The sequence below is a fragment of the Lycorma delicatula genome, chromosome 3, assembly GCF_047948215.1.
Source record: "Lycorma delicatula isolate Av1 chromosome 3, ASM4794821v1, whole genome shotgun sequence".
Classification (NCBI taxonomy): Eukaryota; Metazoa; Arthropoda; class Insecta; order Hemiptera; family Fulgoridae; genus Lycorma; species Lycorma delicatula.
In genome coordinates, this window is record NC_134457.1 from 127242022 (window position 1) to 127263826 (window position 21805).

At 28.2% G+C, this 21805-nt stretch overlaps 1 protein-coding gene across 1 annotated transcript in view; it reads right to left on the reverse strand.

The window, feature by feature from the left end:
• The window catches only part of LOC142320978 (zwei Ig domain protein zig-8-like), a 327902-nt gene that overhangs the window by 16578 nt on the left and 289519 nt on the right, over positions 1 to 21805 (reverse strand). The window contains exon 6 of the mRNA XM_075358976.1: positions 12198 to 12331. Within this exon, the coding sequence (XP_075215091.1) occupies positions 12198 to 12331 (134 nt within the window). The remainder of the gene's footprint in view (positions 1 to 12197; positions 12332 to 21805) is intronic.

Genomic DNA, 21805 nt, shown 5'->3' on the forward strand with positions numbered 1-21805 from the left:
AGTGGCCAATGACTATAATAGTTGAAGCGACTGTAAATAAAAGTATTTAAGAAAAAATATTCTTTAATTACAAAATTCAAAAATAAATAAATCAAGGAAACAAAACCACACAAATCGCTTCTATCGTCCACTAAACGTTATTATGTATGGTATTTATGATTAAATTTTTATTATTATTTTCATATAGCAGATATAATATTTTACAGCGGGTTTCGGGCTCAGCCCATCGTCAGGTACATTATATTAATCCATAAATTCCACATATCTTTCAAAATCTTTACAAAATCTTTCGTTTTAAAATCGGACTCATCATACATAACTATAAATTATTATAAAAACTCTACGAAGCTCTTCATGTCTTTATTTATTTATTTTTAATAAAATGTATGTTAAATATTCGTATTTCAAGTGATTATATTATTAATTTAAACATTCATATCATTTAGTCATGTCATATTTGTTTTTGTACATTTATCAGTCTGTTGTTGATAATATTCTTAAAGATTTATAAATCCTTTAATAGTGTTAATTTTTTCTTTATTTATTTGCTTAATCAGTGCTACATTATTATGATTAGGAAATGTAAGTTTATTCTGTAAAAAATAATGGGATACACACGAAATTGTTGGTATAAAAAGTCATACTTGCTATATGTAAGTAATAAAAAAAAATTTAATCAAATTAAAAATACAAGAAATAATGTAGTGGATAATTTTCATGTATATCTATGCTAATACGTTAAAATTTTCCTTTAATATTTATGAAATTTTTGTACAAAGTTTTAATCATCTGATATGTTACATCTGACACTTATTGTTAGTTACTATATAGTTGCTGTAACATATAAACGAGTTGTACTTAGTTCATAAAGTTTGTTTCAATGTTTTTAACTATACTAATTATCTATCAGGTCAGGTTTTATAGGATCCATTCGACACGACAGTTAATCTAAGATGAATAAACAATCTTTTCATATCACACCAGAATAAAATGACTAATTTTAAAGAATAATATTAAAATAAAAAATTAATCATAAAAAATATATTTTTTAGAATTAGTAGTAATTTTACAAAAAATTACTACTTAATTAGTAAAACTTTAAGTAAATTACTTAATGATTAAAATAGTTTTCTCAATGAAAACTATTTTTGGCCTTCTGTATTTATTTTACGTAAGATCAATATTTTTTTTTTTTAAGAAGGTTGAATAATTTTCCTCACTGTTAATATATACGGTAACTTTCGGTATCTACTGTTTCATAAAAATTAAACCGAACAATCAAAGAAATATGAAGTAATATTAATTATTTTGAATGAAGTACAACATAAAACGGATTCAGTATTTAGTGAAGAGTTTTTATATTCTAGAAACTTATACTGAGAATTTGAAGAGTTTTGATCCAATATTGTCGTGTTTTTAACCCAAGTAGACAACAAAACATGTTCAAGAATAAAGAAACTAATTTCCTAATTTTTAGTGTAATTTCTCAAATTTTCATGACAATAAAAAAAAATAAAATAAAAAAATTAATGGAAAGGTATTTTTTGGCACGATTATTGTATTTTTCCTTGTGTTAGTTCGTATTAGTATATATAGATTATTAGTTTTTATTGATTATATTGGTTTAAATTACTCTATAACTATTCTATATTAAATAATATAGCCTTTCAGGCTATATTATAACTATAACTTGAATAAGAATTTTTAAAATTAGTTATGTGAATTAATTTTTCATTTATATAAACTTCGAACATAAAATATTACTAAACAAACAATTAAAACTTTCTCTATGCAAAACAAGGCAAACAATAACTTATTTTCTAGAATAATTTGCGCACAACTTTATTCTGGTATCTCATTTAATTTTACAATTTATCAGAAATTAATCATTTTAGTAGCGTATATTGAATATCTTGATTTTTTATTATAGTGTTACTGTAAAGTAATAATTTTATAATATGATCTAATTTGATTCTAATAAAAGACTGCTGATGTGCTGTTGTCTGTATCAAAAGATTCATTCGGTTGGTTTATTAGCAAATAAAATAGATATTTTAATAAAATCATTACACAATCGTTCATTAGAGAGCTTATTTTAGCGTGAATGCTATTAAACTAGTCCATGGATAACAAAAAGGAACTGCTCCAGCATTTTCCGAATGGTTCGAGGATCAAAGAAAATCAAGGAAAACTCTTGATCAGAGCTCCAATAAAAAGCGCAAAATATATCAGCAATAGCAAAGTGGTTGATTATTGTAATTAAGAAGAAAAGGGTTATGAAATAACGGGAATGTAATGGTAATTTATGAAAACGGTTATGTGAATATTAATAAACAAATAAAATCGGTTTAGAAAAAACATCTATTTTCAAAAAGGTAATTCGAGATATTTGAGTATAAATCTAAGTACACGGTAAAAAAACGGTAATTCAGATCCATCTATATGTTATTTAAACAAATCATTACATTAATATTGTTTCTGTAAAAATAAATATTTTTATTTAATTTTAAATAAATTAATAGGAAGATAAATTAAATCTTTCAGTAATTAATTAAAAATAGAAACTAAAGCAAAAAATAGTTCTTCTTTCTTCCAGACCAAAATATGGTGCTGCGTTATATAAAAATATTCTTATTGTCTAATTTGAAAATGAAATTGTATTTCAGGAAAAATTGGATACATTTTTAGCTTTAACAACTAATATTTTTAAACTTTTCATTTATATTTCTGGGAAAAGCAGTTATATTTTAAGATTCACTAACGTAGTATCGCTTGTTATAGGTTCAACAAAGGGTATTGAGAGATTTAAATTCTAATAAATAGAAATTATTTGTTCTTTAGTAGCTTACTATTTAAAATAATAAAAGTAATTATGCACAAAAAATAACATTGATTTTTTTATGAAATTTACGGTAACTAATAAAAATTAATAAGTGATTTGCAGCGAGATTACCTTCACGATATCAAAAATAAACTTCATGCAATGACTATTTAATTCTACTATTTACGAAAGAAATTAACTTAAACTTCTTATCAGTAACACCTTGCTCCCTGTTTACAACAAACTCGCCGAACAGCTTCTCGCAGTATTTATTTGCAGATGGGAACACTGGCGTACTTTTATCTCAAAACTAAATTTCCTCGTTCGTAAGCTCGACTATTATCGCATACTCTCCCACTCAGTGATCCTCGGCAGCAATTATACACGCTGGTTTGTCCTGACATAACATAAGCCGATCCATTCTTTTGTTTGGTCAATGATATTTGTTTGCTCACGTAATGATTTCAAAACATCTATTACCGGAATCAACCTGCTATTCTAGATCCTCTTCCTATTGTTCCGTTTTGCTGTTCTTCTCTTTGTAAATTTATTTGTCGATATAAATTCCTCATTTTATCTTATATTCTTATTTTAGAATTTTTCAATACTCAAAGATTCCCTACAATTTACAATACTAATTGGGTTAAAAGAAGAATAATTTTTTTAAGCAGTATCGGTACATCTTTATACATACGTCTATTTATCATGACTATTTTAAATTCTGTATGAATGGATTACAACGAAAGTCAGAATTTTGTAAAATTGAAGTTAACCTCAAGGAATTACGGTTATATCTATTCTAAAGAGTTTATCTTCTTTTCAATGAGTCTCTGAAATTGTTTAAAATAAAAAGAAGTAGACGGTGTAAAACCTATAATTTCTATAATTCAACAATTTTCTTGATTGAGATTGACATTTACACTGTCTCTTAGTATTATTTATTACAATTATTATTTTATTTATAATCACATATTCATAGAAAGGTTACTCACCAGCCAGTATAGAAAGCACAATTCTTTTTATGAACTTGGCGTAAGTATTAAAATTCTAAAAGATCAATCATGTCTATTGGCATATTCCGTACAAAATAAAAATAAGAATGGGTGTTTTTTTTTTATGTAACGATATGCGATATTATTAAATCACAATAAAATTCGTATAGCGTTTTAATTAATTGTGTGTCAGTTAAAAATATCAACTCGTTTCGAAATAGTGTTTGAGCAAAGACATGCTCTCTTGACAAAAAAGTAAGTTTGTATATTAAATTACATAATCTTTTGGACTTGGTCCAAAGTAAAATATTAAAGTCTTAAAAAAGAAAACACTTAATTATTATCTACATTGCGATATAAGAATATTATGATTGTCACTGCAATCAGGTTATTAATGATTCTTGAAAGTAATTTAGAAGATTTTTTTATATTTTAAAGATGAGTAATCCAAACAGTATTATTCGTTTAAGAGGGATTTATGTTAATCAGATTTTTATTATTAATTTTAGTTTCGTATTCTAGCAATATTACAACAGTAGAAATATTTACAAACTCTATGAAATCTATGTATCTATGTAATCTTATACATTACCATTACGTCCAATTTAAAATGTCATTATTGCAGTCTACGCTTAAATCATATTTATGTGTATATCTTTATGTGAACTAGCCTTTTTTCTATTAAACTGGCCGTAACGTTGTCGATAAATTGCTTAATTAACTATGATGATTAAAACAGATTAAGGAATAATTAATAACTTACTATCCTTTTTTAAACAAAAGTTATAATCATCCTGTATTAAGATGGAAATGTACTTTTAACTATTTAAGAGGTTATTAATTCTAGACATTATAAAGGTGATGCCAAAATTTCGTGAATTTAAGATCGCGATATTTCTTATGATGATAATAAACCTTCCTTAATATCATATGACAAACGGAGAGTATTTTTCATTTTATAGCTAAATTTTAACGTTTATCTTAGTTTATTGTTATTGCCAAATTGTTACGAATTAGGATATTAATACTAATTATAAAACCATAGCCTAGAAATTATGTGAGTCAAAAAAACACATTTCCTGTAAGTTCGCATAATAAAATATTTATCGTGCTTCATGAACGTAAAAACTATCTTATACAGCTGGTACTGAAATTTATATACATTTTGCAATATTAATCTAGCTGCAAGAATATAACTTATGCCTATAATTAAATTCTGAAAATATTTTTAAAAGTTAGTGATACTGAAGACCTAAAAGGATTTTATATTCTTTCGTAGAATTTACACCTTATAGAAAAATTGGTATTTCAGTAACCAGTCTTTAATATTGTAAAATAAATAATTTTACGCTGCTAATGGATAATATGAAAAACAGCTACTGAATGAAAAAATGTACGTAATGAAAAACGTGTTCATGTACAATTTTTAGTACAGATATCTGTACTAAAAATTGTACAGATAACAAAAAATAGTGTTATTATATATGTAATAACACTATTTTTTGTGTTGGTTTCGTAAAAATGTTTGAAAAAGTTGCAAAAGGAAAATCAGTTTAATTTTCGGCAATATTACCATTTTAAGGCCAACCAACCGTGAATGATTTCCACTTCTGTTAACTGACTAATGAAGTTTATTAAAACAGGACAATAACGATTTCTATTATCTGTATTTTTAAAAAAAATATTGGGCCCACAATCCGCGTTCTACTCACACCGAGCCAAACTCCAACCTTCGCTTAGTGTAAAGATTGGAAAATTGATCGTTCTTCAGGGTCATTTGTCGACCAAAGTGGTGTATTTTGTGAATTAATATTCCCTCCCAGTAGAAACCATGCTTCATCTATAAAAAAACGTAATTTCGGGGATACCTACGAAATTTTTATCAATAAAACGTTTAAACCATTGACAATAATTTAGTTTTTTTTTTGGCATGAACTGTAAATTTCAGTTCTTGAACACATATTTCTTTGTAGGGGAAAATCTTTAGTTCCTTTCTTATAGGTTTACGTGCGGGGGATAGCAAGTACATATTTAGCTGCTGTGCTAACTTACGCATTGAGATTGATGGACTTACCACCATAACATTCAAAATATCAAGCAGCTTCTGTTCGTTTTACTTAGGTGGTCTTCCAGTTCGTTGAGCAACACCCGTTGCTACGTGACTTTGGGCGTCGTAAATTTCCTTTTTCAGGAAAAGAAATATAAACAAGTCTGCTTTAAAGGGGGCTTTAAGAACATATTAAAAATTACATATGTACTTATTAAAAATTAAATAAAAAAATAGATTTCTACGAAAAACAAATTACAAAGAAAAAATGTGGTTTCAATTTTATTCTGTGATACTGTTGCAGATCAAAAGGTAAGGTTAAATTTTATTAAGACTTTACTTTTTTACATTATTTAAAGTTACTTCAGTGTTTCGAGCTGAAATAACACCCTCCTAGATATTCGAATTATTAACTCTTATAAAGATAAGTTAAGAAAACTACGACAGTTAAAATATATATATATAATATATAAATAATTAAATACAACAAGAATATAATAAAATATTAATAAAATTAATATTTTAATATAAAAATATAAAATAATAAAATATAATACGTGATAAAAATAAACTAATAAATAATTTATACTAATAAATCATACTTCGTTTTCAGCTGGTACATTTTATAAATGTTGATCAAGTTTACTTTAATGAGTTGCAAATTTTGGTCGCTCAATTTTTAAAAATATTTTATATAAATTTAGTTACCCACTATTATGGGGAATTTCTTATTTGAAGTAATTCAAACTAAGGCCCTGGCACTTAAAAATTAGAGTAATTGAATTTTTTTTTTACTTTTGTACTGATAATCATCTTATATAAATTTTTGAACCACAAACACTTATTTATGAATAGCATTAAATTTAATTATTATAAGTCTCTTTAAACAGTTACATATAGAATGAACTACTCTTTTATAGTAACGCTAAATATCTAGACTATTTACGTCAATTTTTCTTAAAGCTGTAAAGAAAAAAATGTTTGAAGGGATCGATCGATAAAAATTTAAAATCACAGGTGATTTTTGTAAAATTTTAACTTTAATTTTTGTATTATATAAATATAATTTTTATTTTTGTATTATATAATTATATATATATATTTAATTTATACGCACTAAAATAACTGTGATATAAGAACTGGTCATACTTTAATAAAGTATGATCATCAATCAAAACGGTAAACAAACTATTAAAATACTAAATATACTACTGCAGAATCAGTTAATTTTTTAATACGTATTATATTATATTACATTAATTTATATTAATATTTTTATACATAAAAATATTAATTTTATTAATATATTTTAAATTAATATCTTACTATATTCATGTTATATTTTATTATTTATGCATGTTATATATATTTTAACTGTCTTAGTTTTCTTAATGTTCTAAAGTTATCTTTATAAGTGTTAATAATTCGAATATCCAAGAGGGTGTTATTTCAGTTCGAAACACTGAAGTAACTTTAAATAATGTAAAACAGTAAACAATCTTAATAAAAGCTAGCACCACATTTTGATCGGCAACAGCATCACAGAATTAAAATGAAACAACAGTTTTTCGTTGTAAAATGTTTTTCGTAGAAATTTATTTTCTTATTTTTTAATAAGTATATTTTAAAAATATATAATTTTTAATATGTTCTTAAAGCCCCCTTTAAAGCAGACTTGTTTATATTTCTTTTCCAGAAAAGAAATTTTATATATATATTTAATTATGTACGAATTTACATGAGTATTTAAATCAAGGTGAAAAGAGTTAAATCAATATATAAAGAAAATATTTTAAAATTATCTTTATATAAAATTTTTATTTATCAGTATTTGGCCAATTTTTAGAGCTTTTGCTTTTAAGTCTGTGCGTAAAAAAAGAAATTCAAATAAATTTGCGGTCAAATTAAGATTTCTTTTTTTATTGCTTTAACTTTTTTTTACCTTGATTTAAAGTACTTCATGTAAATTCATACTTATTATATATGTATGTACGTATATTCATTAAAAAATTTGAAATAAAGTGACTTAAAATTAAATGGAATAATGAAACTAAAGTGTATTTCAAACCATGTGAGATTTCGTTTATGCATTATATAAAAAAAATCTTACTATTTTAATTAAAAATATATATTCCAATTTGTTGCGTTAAAAGTGGTTGAGGGAAATGTTAGTGAGTGTGGAATACCAGCGTGTGCCCTTTACCAGCTGGTTTTTTCTAATGAATTTATTTACCTTTGTAGAAATTAACCCATTATATTTGTTTATGTTATAAACTGTCAGCGAATTCATTAGTTTAAAGTAGTCATATATTTAGTGCTTTTTAAACATTTCTTTGAACCTTTGGCTTGATTATATAAGTTCAAGGTAATTCTAGTTAATAAGCTAATAAAAAGTATGCTAATAATAACGATAATATTAATACATTGTAAAATTATAAAAGTATTATTAAACATTTGATCTCTTGAAATATTACAGTATTATTAAATTCTGCAATGTGAGATATTATTAATTACTTGGTCAAAATTAATAAACAAAGCTAATTCAAATTTATATATTGTCAAATTTGCAAAGAGCTCTTGTGGTTTCATTGTAATAAATATGTAGTTTCAATCTTATATATATACGTACATGTTAGTTGAACGTAACTATGTTTCAGAATACATGTATAATTAAAATAATGAGGATATTTGTAATGACTTGGAATTTTCTTGTAACATTAATTTAGAGTATTAAACCTATTTTTAAAATATATTCACTGCATACATATATAATTATTTTATTCTGTGTTAGTGTGTGTATGTTCTATAAGATTTACTTCTTGAGAAAGTTTTCATATTCTTTATAGTTAACTTTTTACTTTGCTTTTAAAATTCTAGATATATCATAATCCTAGGCTTTAGAATTAATATTCCAACGTTGCAGCAATAGTGTAGATCGTTTGGTCGCACCACATAATGGTAATAAATTAGCAAGATTAGCAAGTTGTAATCTGCTATGCCTTTATGAATGTCCATAGGCCTGGATAGACAAATAAAATTTGGTTTATGGGCTGAATACTAACTATAGCCATAATATAGATAAGAAGCAGACAAATTGGTTTTATACGTAAATTTACTGCACGATCTTTCTCAAAACTGCTTTGTGCTAAAAACGCCTTATACCAAAAATTTTTGCAATTTTCTTTTTTCGAACCAAAAGACATAATCATCTTTAATGTGAAACAAGTTTATGCACTTTTTACACAGATAATAATAATAATAATAAAAATAAATAAAAAATATAATTCTGAAGCATTTCACAAAATGCAAGATACATTCCACAGGTAATATGGTTTCTTATTTTAATGTTTGTGATACTGGTTTGATACTTGTATTTGAATATTCATTTTTATTAAATTTTCTTGTCACTGAGAGAACTAGGACAGCTTATAGCTTTCCTTAATTTTGGATCAAATGTCTTCTTATTAAGGATATAACAATAGATTTGAGCAAGCATTATTTCATAATCAGAATAAATTTTTTAATATTTACAGCAGTGTTTCTGAACCTATGGGGCACCTGATAACACTAGTGTTTCTGGGGGGGCCTGATAACACTAAATGGGGGCGCAAGCATATCGAAAAAAAAATATAAAAAATATTATTAATTTACTGAAAGGAAAGCAAAACAAAATACATTCTGACATAATAAATAATAAAACACACATTAATTCATTCAGTACTACACAATGTATTTAATAATTCATATCAATACTAAATTAAAAGCAAGTTTAATAACTATTAGTGATCTCTCGGGTCTGTCTTGCAGAGCAACGTTTTTCGCAAATTTCCAATATTAGAATTAGTCACTTCGAATTCTTTTTCTATATTTAGATAACTATATTTTATTTTCAAAGCAGCCACTGCAGAAGATCCGGTTTCGCAAAGGTAGGATGTTGAAAATGATTATAGCGTACTGAATGTTCTTGTTTTCAGTGCAGAAAACTCATCATCCACCCCTGCCCAAAATTCAAAGATTAATTTATTACTAAATTGTCTTTTGATTTCACCACTTGCCGTGAAGTCTACGAAGATTTCTTCTTCGCAGTTGAGAGACCTTCGGGATATTTTGAAATGGATCTCTAACCCACTCATAACTTGCTACCAAGTTGTGGTCAGCAAGAAAATAAAATTCTTTGCCAGCAAGACTAAATGATTATCAATAGTTATAAAATCAACTTTCTTATGTTATTCCTCAGCCTTGTAAGTTTTTTCACATTCAACCACATTTGCAAACATTTTTACGTTTTTTTTGCTTTTAATTTCTGCTCCTCAATTCCAATTTTCTACAAAAAGCATTAACTTTATCACTCGTATCCAACATATGTGTATTTGCTCTTTGGAGTTGAAAATTCAAAGCATTTCATTTCTCGAATATATCAACCAAGTAGCTCAATCCAATCACAAATAAACCATCTCGAAACGTCACGGCTTCGGGTCGGTTTTTCTATTCTAAGTGAAAATAGCGATTTCATCTCTTAATTCATAAACACGTTACAAAGTTTGCTACGTGATAACCATCTTGCCTCGCAATAAAATCTTAACGCTGAATGTACTGCACCCATGTTTTTATAAAGTGCAGAAAAGATTCCGGATTTTATGGGTCTCATTTTTATATAATTTACTACGGTTATAACCATGATTAACACAATATTCAGACCAGGACTCAATTCTTTTGAAGCCAAACTTCTTTTGGATCACGCAATGTGTCTAAACACACTGCCAGGTTTTTATTTCACAAGCGCTTTTATACTATGGAATCTTCCAGACATTGAATGAGAGCACCATCATTCCGTGCAATTTTTCCAGTCTACCTTTGCTCCGTTTACAAAGCCATTTAAGACAGTAAATAATGCGAGTGCTGTTGCTTTCAGTTCTATTGTTTTGCAGAAAAGTAGTTCTTCTACTGCTGACATACCATCACAAAATCGAACATAGGCAATGACAGAAGCATCTTTATTGCTATCTGCTAACTCATCAAGCTGAATTGAAAACAATTTGTCACGCAACTTCCCGAAAAGCTGATTCTGTACATCTTCAGCTTTATCACCAATTTGACGGGCAAGAGTATCATTTAATAGAAGTACTGACTGCAATTGTTTGGAAAAATTATCTCCAAACATAGTTTCTATAATCTCAGTTGCAGCTGGCAAAGTAAGCTGTTCACCAATGGCGAGATGCTTTTTATATCTGGGTATTTTATATAAAACCCACCGGGTTGGTCTAGTGGTGAATGCGTCTTCACAAATCAGCTGATTATAGAAGTCGAGAGTTTCAGCGTTTAAGTCCTTATAAAGGCAGTTACTTTTCTACGGATCTGAATACTAGATCGTGGATACCGGTGTTCTTTGATGGTTGGGTTTCAATTAACCATTTTTGAGAAAATGACATACAGGAGTCTTTCTTCTTCATTTACTTCAGTACTGTGTAAATCCAAAATTTAAGTATTCTTGAGAATATTTTCTTGATTTTATTTTAGGAACGACGCTTGTCTGTGGATTTGTTGATGCTTCACTATCGTCTAATGCTCGCTTACGCTCACTTAAAAATTTCTCCAAAATTCTGTATAAATCTATTGCCGTGAATATTTAATACCTTAAATTGAAATTAATACGAAAATTACAACATAGACATTCACGATAGATCCGATAATGATAAAGGATCGACTCGACTAAGACTGGCTGGAATTGAACGAGTTGCAACATTTGTACACGTTTGCGGAGACGTTCCAGAATGTTCGGAACTTCGCGCAAAGCTGCGAGAATGACCAATATGGTGGACATGAGACAAAGAGCAATAGAAAGGCATCGATTCTGGTTTTGTCAACGCAGCGGATCGGTGTTGCCAAACATCAAAAAATTTACTTATTCTTGGTAATTTTTAAAGTTTGTTATTAAGGTTGTAGTGTAGCTTTAGTGTCAAAATACATTATTATTGTATACATTGTTATTGTATGAGAGAGGGGGTGCGATGAAAATTATGATTGAAAATTGGGTCGCAAATACTGAAAGGTTGAGAAACGCGATCTACAGCTATGTTTTAATAAACGTCGACAGGATCAAGTTTTATTGATAAAGATTTCTTCGTGATGAATAAGCGCTATACTTATAACTTAAATCTACCTTAAACACACGCACGAGCACACACACACACACACACACACACACACACACACACACACACACACACACACACACACACACACACACACACACACACACACACACACACACACACACACACACACACACACAAGAAATCATAATGATATAAAAATGGGTGACATAACAATAACATACCATTAAGAACGTGTACAAAAACAGAAGCAAAGGCTTGTCTTCCAAATATGCAGGTGTAATTGCCAGAGTCTTTTTTTCTAGCATTTGGTATAGTCAGCGTTGATGCTATTGTTCCAGTGTTTGTCCAGTTTACACTAAAATAAAAAAAAAAATAAAAACCACAAATTAATTAACTAATATTAATCATTAATTACTTAGTACAATAACTTAAATGTTGAGAGAGATATTTACAAAATTCAACAGACTTGTAGGCTCAAGAAAATGACAAAAAGAAAATTTTTATTAAAAAAGCTACCTTATTCTGTAATATTATTTTTATTCTTGTACGAAGTGAATCAAAATTAGCCGAGAAGAACTTTCAAATCGAATTGCCTTACTCAGGGAGAACTGAATAGGATCGAAACATGTTATACATGTCAGCAACTATCTTTGTCTATGTCAATCCCCTGGCGTAACACATTTCTATCATGCTGACCTTTGTCTTTGGAGCTGAACGCTTTTGTCTCTGGTTTATTTTATTAGCAATGCTTAAGTAGATGAATCTCATACGACCTACTTCTGTCATGTTGATAAGCGTATGGGCCTTCAACTCCAATATCTTAACTTTAAATAATCTCCATTACCATAAATTTGTTGGTTGTTTAAAAAAAAAACTTGTTCATTTATTAACACTATTTATAAGAGATTTTATTTTTCTACTACTCCCTGAATATACAGTTGAACAAAATAAAGCTTACCAAATTAACTTCATTCTGAGATCACAGAGTTTATTTATTAAGATCAAAATTGAAATATACACATTAATACAAAAATAGGTTTTTAAATGGAAATGTTATAAAACATGATGCAACAGAATTATTAATGCACAAGAAAAATATTCGTGAATAATATGTTTTTACAACTCTTACCTAAGAAATAAACAAAAGTATATTAACATACAATGAGTATATGTATTCATTATAATCATTATACTCTTACCCAAGTATTTATATCACAGATCATTTTAATTTATTACCACATAAAAAAAATTATAAAACGTGCACGACCAAAAATATTTCTTATAAACGTTTCTTCAGGTTTATATATATATTTTTTTCTAAAAATCTCTTAGTTAATCAACTATATTTTCAACATAATGTAATACAGCAATCGGAAATTTTATCTTTTATTCTTTCATTTTCTCCTACTGTCTGGGTAATACAGCGTTAAATTCAATACAAATTTTTATTCAAATTCAATTTTTTCTATATCCAAGTTTTTCTACCTTTTGGCTATCTGTGGATATTATTTCCTCTAATTTCTTTAGTCTTTACTGGTTTTACACTTTAATTATATTGCCATTTCCTCCTACTTCAGCAGCAGCTGAAAATCAGTACGAAACTGGTCTCTCATACCGAAAGTGAAGGAAAGTTTGTTCACAGTAAGTTTTTGTTTTAAAGGGAATACCCTCCGGTGTCTAAATGTGTCAATCGGCACAGTAGCCAAAACGCTCCAAACAAACCAAATACTTTGCTGCTATATTTCATGCTATGATTTATGGTAATTAGCACAGGAAGTCTAAATTTAAACGTTTACAAACTTTAAAAAAATAAAATAAAATTAAAAACTCTACTCTGTTTCGTTTGTAAAAACAGAAGGAAAGACTTCCTTCTTTTTTTCAAGTTTCACATGATTTCCTCAGCAGTATTCGATCTCCGTGGGGTATTGATAACTACTAATTCTGTTTTTAATCCTGAAGGTTCAGGTTCAAATCGGGGGATGGTCGGCCTGAGTCTGTAGAAGGTTTATACTTCACTTACATGTTACAAACAAGGGACTCAGTTGCATACGGGCCTCGAATCTAGAAATCTGCACGGGATATCTGAAGAATTCCGGAATATTCAAAATAAATAAATAAATTAGTTTCTTTTTTTTTATAAACAGCAATTTAAATATAATAAAAAATGTATATTATTCTAATCTAATAATAAATAATATTAGTTTTAACTCATTAGTTTTAATGTATTTGAAACTTCTACATCGCAGTTTGCTTTCTAATTATAACACCTTAAAGAATTAAACACAACCATAAATAAAATACTGTAATTTTGATTGAATAATATATCACTCAAGGTTTCAGTTGAAGCTTCCATCTTGGAGGTTAATTTCGAGTTTTATACCAAATCCGTCAGAGCATAAAATGCTACTGGGAATATATTAATGAATTAGTGAATGAATTTTTTTTACATACCCCTTTAATGTATCAGATACTACTTGCAAATACATTAATTTACAGATAATTTTATAATGAGTCGTTTGAGGCATCAGATGCCTTACTGAAATACATTACTTTATTTCTGGTTTTAAACCGACTCCTTCAAGGCCTTAGGATATAAATTACAATAAACTGTATCAAAATGTTAGTTATCCCTTAATCGTACTGGTAAATATGATCTCGAAATTAATTCCCGATTGATTATATAAATATACAGACTAATAGGATTAGTTTTATGCTAGTTTACTACAAAAAGTTAGAAGAGAGAAGTAGTCATTCATTTGGCTTTATGCTTTTTTCAGAAGAAACTGTTTTATGTCCCAAAAGTTTGGTGACCTATAATGCCTAAGATTAATACTACTGAACTTAATGGGGTTTCCATAAATTAAATTCCTGTGTGTATTTGATAGTTTAATATGAATAATTAATAATTAACAAAAAATTTTACCATGTTGTGACCTTCTTTTATAACGTTAACTAGTGGAAGTAGTTTTTTCTGCTTAATGACCCCTTTTTTGAACAATTAGTTTCATCTCTGAAGACAGAGTTTGACAGAAAATGGAAGTCGTTTGTAAACTTTTCAGGCATTCAACTGCAAAACTTAGACTTCCTGTCCTAATTACCATAAACCATAGCATGAAGTATAGTATGCAAAGTATTTGTTTTTTTTTGGAGCATTTTGGCTTCTGTGCCGATTGACACCCGAGGGTATTTCATTATGGAGGACTCAACAACGAAATATACTAATACGTCGGTTTCAATTTATTTTCTTAGAACTTTATTATTACAAAATCCTTTTCTATCTACGATCTGTAAAAATCAGATTATTAGTTATTTTTTAAATCTTTGCGATTAGGCGCTTACATGTTTAAATGTTTTTCTTCGTAGTGTAAACTGTTATAGTAGTCTTTACTATTGAGAAGATGTACAGCTAAGGTATCCAGTTTAACAGTATTTGTGAAATTCATTTATAAAAATCAACAAAACAACGTATTTGACAGAAGCGAACTATCTTGAATGTGAACTGTTCAGGATATGAAATTAATGTTTCAGCAAGATGCAGCACCCGTATACAAGAATGAGGAAGCATCCAAACCTTTAAATATTGTCTTTCCAGGCAAATGGATTTTTAAAAATGGATCGTATGCGTGGCCAGCTAGAGTCCTAAATTTTTCATCTGTTGACTATTATCAGTAAGGCTATTAAAAGATAAATTACACCAAACTCAGCATGCTTCATAAAAATGATGGCTGGAGTAAGAATTACCTTGAATATTACTCATCGCATTAGTTTAAGCAGTGAAAGATATGTACCAAAGAATATATGATTGTATTTACAACAATAGTAAACATTTTTTGGAATTCTTTTTTAGCCTTACACGAATCAAAAGGAGTTTCTGTTATTAATTGTTTACTTATTTTTTTGGTATAAAAGTGGTATAAAAGTGTATAAAAATTTTATTTTGATTCATTATGCGCTTTTTTTTTAATAAAATTATACTCTTTGTCTTGATTTTTACATTATATGGAATAGTTTGGTTTTAGTTCAGTATGATGAAAACTTAGTTTGATAGTTTGAGAAAAACATTCTGAAATTTCCATGGTGTGCTTTTCATCCGAAAGGGTATCATTTTGGTTAGGCTTAATAAATGACGCTCACTACAAAATTAATCTCGTCCGTAGTAATATTTAAGTGTGTCTACGTACGTGAGTGTGTTTGAGTGTATGTGAATGAGCGTTTGTGTATGTGTGTTTGTATATAGATTTTGTTTTGTTGTACTATTATAAACAACTCACAATGTACAACTATTTGTGATTGAAATGCAAACCTTGACCTAAAAATTACAAGTAATATAAATATTTAAAATATTTCCCAGAGAAAAAATTGTGAAACATCATTAAATTTTAATCTATTATAATATGTTAGAATCGAATACTTTTTGAATCCAATTTGTTAAAGTATTCGATTGCAAAAGTAAAATTCGGTGATCATAGCGAAGTTTGTTGAGAACAAAAATATCTTAATGTCTGAAATTACTTCTTTTTTTTTTGTGAATTAAAATAAAAGCGTTAGTGTTTTGTACATAACTGTAGGTTCATCAATTATAATTAAATTACATTAACTGGACTTCTGCAGAAAAACAAATTGCCCTTTTTTTTGTTAATGTTGTTTTCTATCAAAAGCATAAAAAATGTTTAATCTTTAGCCAGAGATAATTCTGTTACAAGCTAACAATGATAATCACATGAAATCTGTCATTAGGACTCTTCCTTCTGATTATTTTTTCACATATCACATGATTTCCTTAGCAATATTCGATCTCCGTGGGGTATTGATAACTACTACTAATTCTGTTTTTATTCATGAAGGTTCAGGTTCAAATCTCAGTTAAAGTAACAAATTTTTATACTCTACTCTATATTCTTTAACAGTATCCTTTGCTTAAATAATTAATATACTAATAATTTATTTTTGTTATTGTACCGCATACCATTTTTTGCAAGAATATATTTCTCTTATTTTCTTAGAATCTTAATTCCTATATTATAACGTGAATCAATAATAATGAAAGGTTGTTTGAGCGGATATAGTTCGGATAGATATTTCTACATGCTATTAAATTTTAAAGATTGGCAATACTGTTCTTTCAGGAACTCTGTTCCTGATCTCAGACGGCTTTTCAGTTTATAAAGAAAAATTAATTCGTTTGCAGCTTATACACAAGCTGAAAAACACAAAATTGAAAATCAATGGTCGTGCTTTTTTTATAAACCTCGGGACTACCGTTAGGTATTGCTTCAGAGGATGAGATGAATGACAAATGTAGCGTATGAAAATGCCACGCCTGATCGGGATTTAAACACGGAACCTCTGGATGAAAGGCCGAGATGCTACCACTCGCGCCACAATACCATACAATATGATGGAGACCGACAATATGATCATGTTATCTGGGTAAAAGTACACTAATCTTTCGATGGAATATATGCGAAACAGCAGCTGGTGTTTGAAGAAGTATTTAATATTCTTTTAGTTAGAGAAAACATCACCACCAATGAATCATAAATATATTTACTTCCAGGGACGAGTAGGACACGCAGGGATAAATAAATGTAAATCGTCCTCTCTCATCACCTAGTCGATTTCCTTATTGTTGACCCTTTCTTTCTCATTTTTGGTTCTGCTGGAATAACTACGACGCTGATATTAAGTTTATGTTGAGAATTCCGACACCTGTGTGGACTGTACAACTGAATAAATTTGGTTTAATCTAATGAGACTTCATCTATTTAACAATCTGGGAAATTATTTTAGTCTATTCAGAGGCTGCACATAAAATTTACTGCTTGAAGTTATCAGAAATAACTCTACAGTATAACTAGGTATACGTACAGTATAACGATGTATTGTACAATTACTTTCATTAATTGTCTGAACACACTTTAATAAAAACATTCGTTCTGTTATTTATGATTATGAAAACCTTTGATTTTATCGTAATTCTTTCAAAATCTTTTAAAAAATCTTAGCTTTACAACCTTTCATTTATAACAATCGCAGTTTTTAAAACATACAGATGTTTCTGACCTCACCGCGTTTTATTACTTTTTATATAGCAGCTATTCCTTTATTATCTGATAAATACATCGATAAATTTTTTTTTTCGTGGGCGCACTACGATGTGTTGTTATCACCGCCCAAACACAAAATTACCATAGTATATGGTTAAAAGTTAACAGTTAAAATTTACCTAAAAAATTGAACTATGTAAAACGCCTATGCGGAATGCTAAGTTAGAAATAAAAATAATATTAAAGATCTAACATAAAACAATAAAATTGCCAAACCTCAAAAGGCATTAAACATATAGTTTTAATCAATTATCTGGTCCCAGATGCACGGTATTAAGAAATCGCAAAAGGTCAGACAACATCCGAACATTTTTTCGTAAGATATTTTGTATGTTAGGCCCTAATTTAAACTTCCGACACAGTTACACGTAACAGACATAGTCCAGAAAAAAATGTGGTTCACCGTTAGTTGGCAGTTCCAGTAAGCACAATCAGGTGCATCAGTCTGAGTCATCAGATATCCATGAGTGAGCTTAGTGTACTCTATTTGCAAACTATCATATCAGTACAAACATATCAATTCAATCCTTTTTTAATAGTGTATTAAATGAATTATCAATACAAATTATGGTGAACCAATTTAATGCAATAATTTATTAATTCTGATTGATTATTATTATTATTATTATTTATCATTAATACTGCATGTGTTAAACAGATTCAAATACCAAAAATTCGAAAAATGATTTGTATTAAACTGATAAAATTGCGTTTCATCTGAATATAAATTCAAATTGTATGTAAAATAGTTAAATATGCATCCTTTAGCAAACGTTAAAAGTATATTACTCTTTTTTGTTCTTATTACTTCTAGTAAAAATTACATTTTGGCAAAGAGAAAATGTTTTTCTCCATTTCTCATTTTTTGTTAATTACAGAAAGTGTATATACCCAATTCCTAAATGTACTCGTTTGAGTTTTATAATTTATAAAAATATGTAAAAGCAAAATAAAAAAAAGAAAAGAAAAGACCTTGGAATGTTACTAACTATTGTTTAAAATACAAAGTAGGAATGGTTTACTCATATTAAAACCTGAATAAATTATTAAAAGTTTATATACTTATATTATAGTATAATAGTAGTAGTATTAGTATCATCAAAACAGTAGTTTGTAGCAAAGTACAGAATGTTATTAATTTCATGGAAGCCAAATAAATGGAGAAAAAGTTACTAGAAATCTGTGTATAAAGAAACAGGAAGTTTCTATTAGGAACTACAGGAACTATTTAAATAGGTTGCAAATTTAAAAGATAGATTTATGATGAAAAAACAAATAGCTTTTAAACCTGATAACAAAAAATTAATTCATGTTGTTTTATTTTAATTATAACATATTAGCTTCCCGTCGCAGCTTCGCCCGCGCTATTTGGTTACTTGCGTTTCCCGTAGCGGTCAATTTTTTTATTTTATGTACATTAGTCAAGTAACCGGAGGCAGGTGCAGCCAGTCATACAAACTAGTAACGATGATACTGGCTGTGTTGGTTGAGCCACAGCCGTATGTATACCATCGCACCGCTTAAAAAAAATCAGAATTAAAAAACCTGAAAATGGTTTTTAAATATTTATCTGAGGGTATTTGCAAGCCCAAATCTAGTGAAAATGTCGTTTACTGTAGTTGGGATTGGGAAAATTTTAAATCATTGTTCACGATTTTGTTTATCTTTCTTCATCCTCTTTCAAGGTCGAATTGCAAAAATTTAGAAATTGGTTTGTTGACATGACGACTACAATCACAAAAATTGGGTTGATTTCTTCATTTGTTACCAAGTAATTAAAAAAAAATAGGATTTCAAAAAAAAAATTAAAAATCAATTTTAACCCTTGAAAGTCGGAATGAAACTCAAACAATATAGAAATTTATTTTTAGATGTTCGTAGTCGGTCAGTTCAAACCGATCTCACGCAGTGATAGACACTCAGAGTTCACAATTAATTATAGTTTGTGCATCAACTGGAGAATCTCTACTATTACGTTATATAAATATATATATATTTTAGAGATGAAATATATCCAAAAATCTTCTTAGTTATGCCAAGAAACATAGATAAAATTTTAGTTGCGTAGATCGGGTAGTTTTTTTGTTTATCTCAAACAAAAACACCCTCTTCCTTTTTATAAAATAGTATAAGTAGTATAAATTATTATATATAAGTAGTATTTTTGTTTGAATTTTTGTGTCGTTTTGTAGCATTTTATTACAAATATTATCTACAGTTTAAAAACATTAATAATTAATAATACAGTTTAATAATATATAAATAATCAATATATTTAAAAAAGACAAAAAGGAGATGAAGTCGATTCGAAAGGATGTGCTGTTGTAAGATCCAAATATTTTAGTAATTAAAATTTTATTTGGCTATAACTCTTGAACCAATGAATATAAGTACCCCTTAGGATATATCATTGTAAACTCTCAGTGAAGGCTTATTACTGTAGTTAAGAAGAAGTCCAAAATTCACATATTTTTAGATTTTGGGTTTCTCTGAATACTTTTGGTTCAGTCGATTGCAATCAAGTAGGGAGGTGCTCAACTAGATGTTAAAGCAATCCTAAATAAAAAATGTCAACATCCTACTGCTAATTGTTTTTGAGTTATGCGTAATACATACAAACATATGTTCGTACAGACGTCACGCCGAAACTAGTCAAAATGGATTCAGGGATGGTCAAAATAGATATTTCCGTTGAAATCTGAAAACCGAAATTTTTCGCGATCACAATACTTGTTTACTTCGTAAAAGGAAGTAAAAATGAATAAATAAAAAACTAGAAAATGTCAGAAAGTTATTATTTTTCTTGTAGCTAAAATTATAAATTACAATGTTGTATTATAAATTCCGTATTGGAAAGAAATTTCAGTTTTATAACATGTAAACGAATGAAAAAATTATTTTGTCACGATTTAATTTTTATTTCTGAGTATGAAGGTAGTAGAGGTACTGCCACTCTCAATCGCAAAGTGGTAGCTTCTTATCCTTTTATCGTGAAGGCATCAGAATTGAATCCCGATCAGGCTTGAAATTTTTCATATGTTAACAAAGTTCTACCTCACATATTCCTACGAATAAGCTTCAACTTATATAGCATAGTATTTAGTAAAAAACTTATAACAATAATAATACCAACATAAAAAATTCTAAACCGTTTATGCTTAAAATATAAAGAAAGAGCGTTGTGTGTCTGAATAGAATAAAGCACAGCTGTGAATCAAATTAATTATTTTAACATTGCTGTACAGTGTAACATAATCTTAATTCCCGACAATAAATAAATAAAATGGTTGTTCAGTACAAAAAAACCGTGATAACAATTATTAATTATTTTAATTTTATGTTCATTTTTAAAATTATGTCAAAACTGTACTTCCAGAAGATCTTTCAATTATATAGCACGCCTGTAGTTATAATTAACCTATAATTAAATAGGCCAATTTTATAGCATTTCCAGTGGAGCTATATGGTTTCAATAACGCTTGACATAAATGATTGGGAAACCCCTAAGTAAGCTAATAAATGTGAAATTAAGTTCGACCGTTGTCAGTATGTTATTTTTGTAATGATCAGTGTGAATGTAAATTCCATTTTATTCACTTGTGGTGAAATCTTTATTTTTATGCACCATGTGTGAAGTTTTTATGATGAAAATAATGTCTTTTTATATGTTTCTTGTTACAGGTGTGCTGTACACAGATCTGAATTTTTTTTGTATTTGTGAA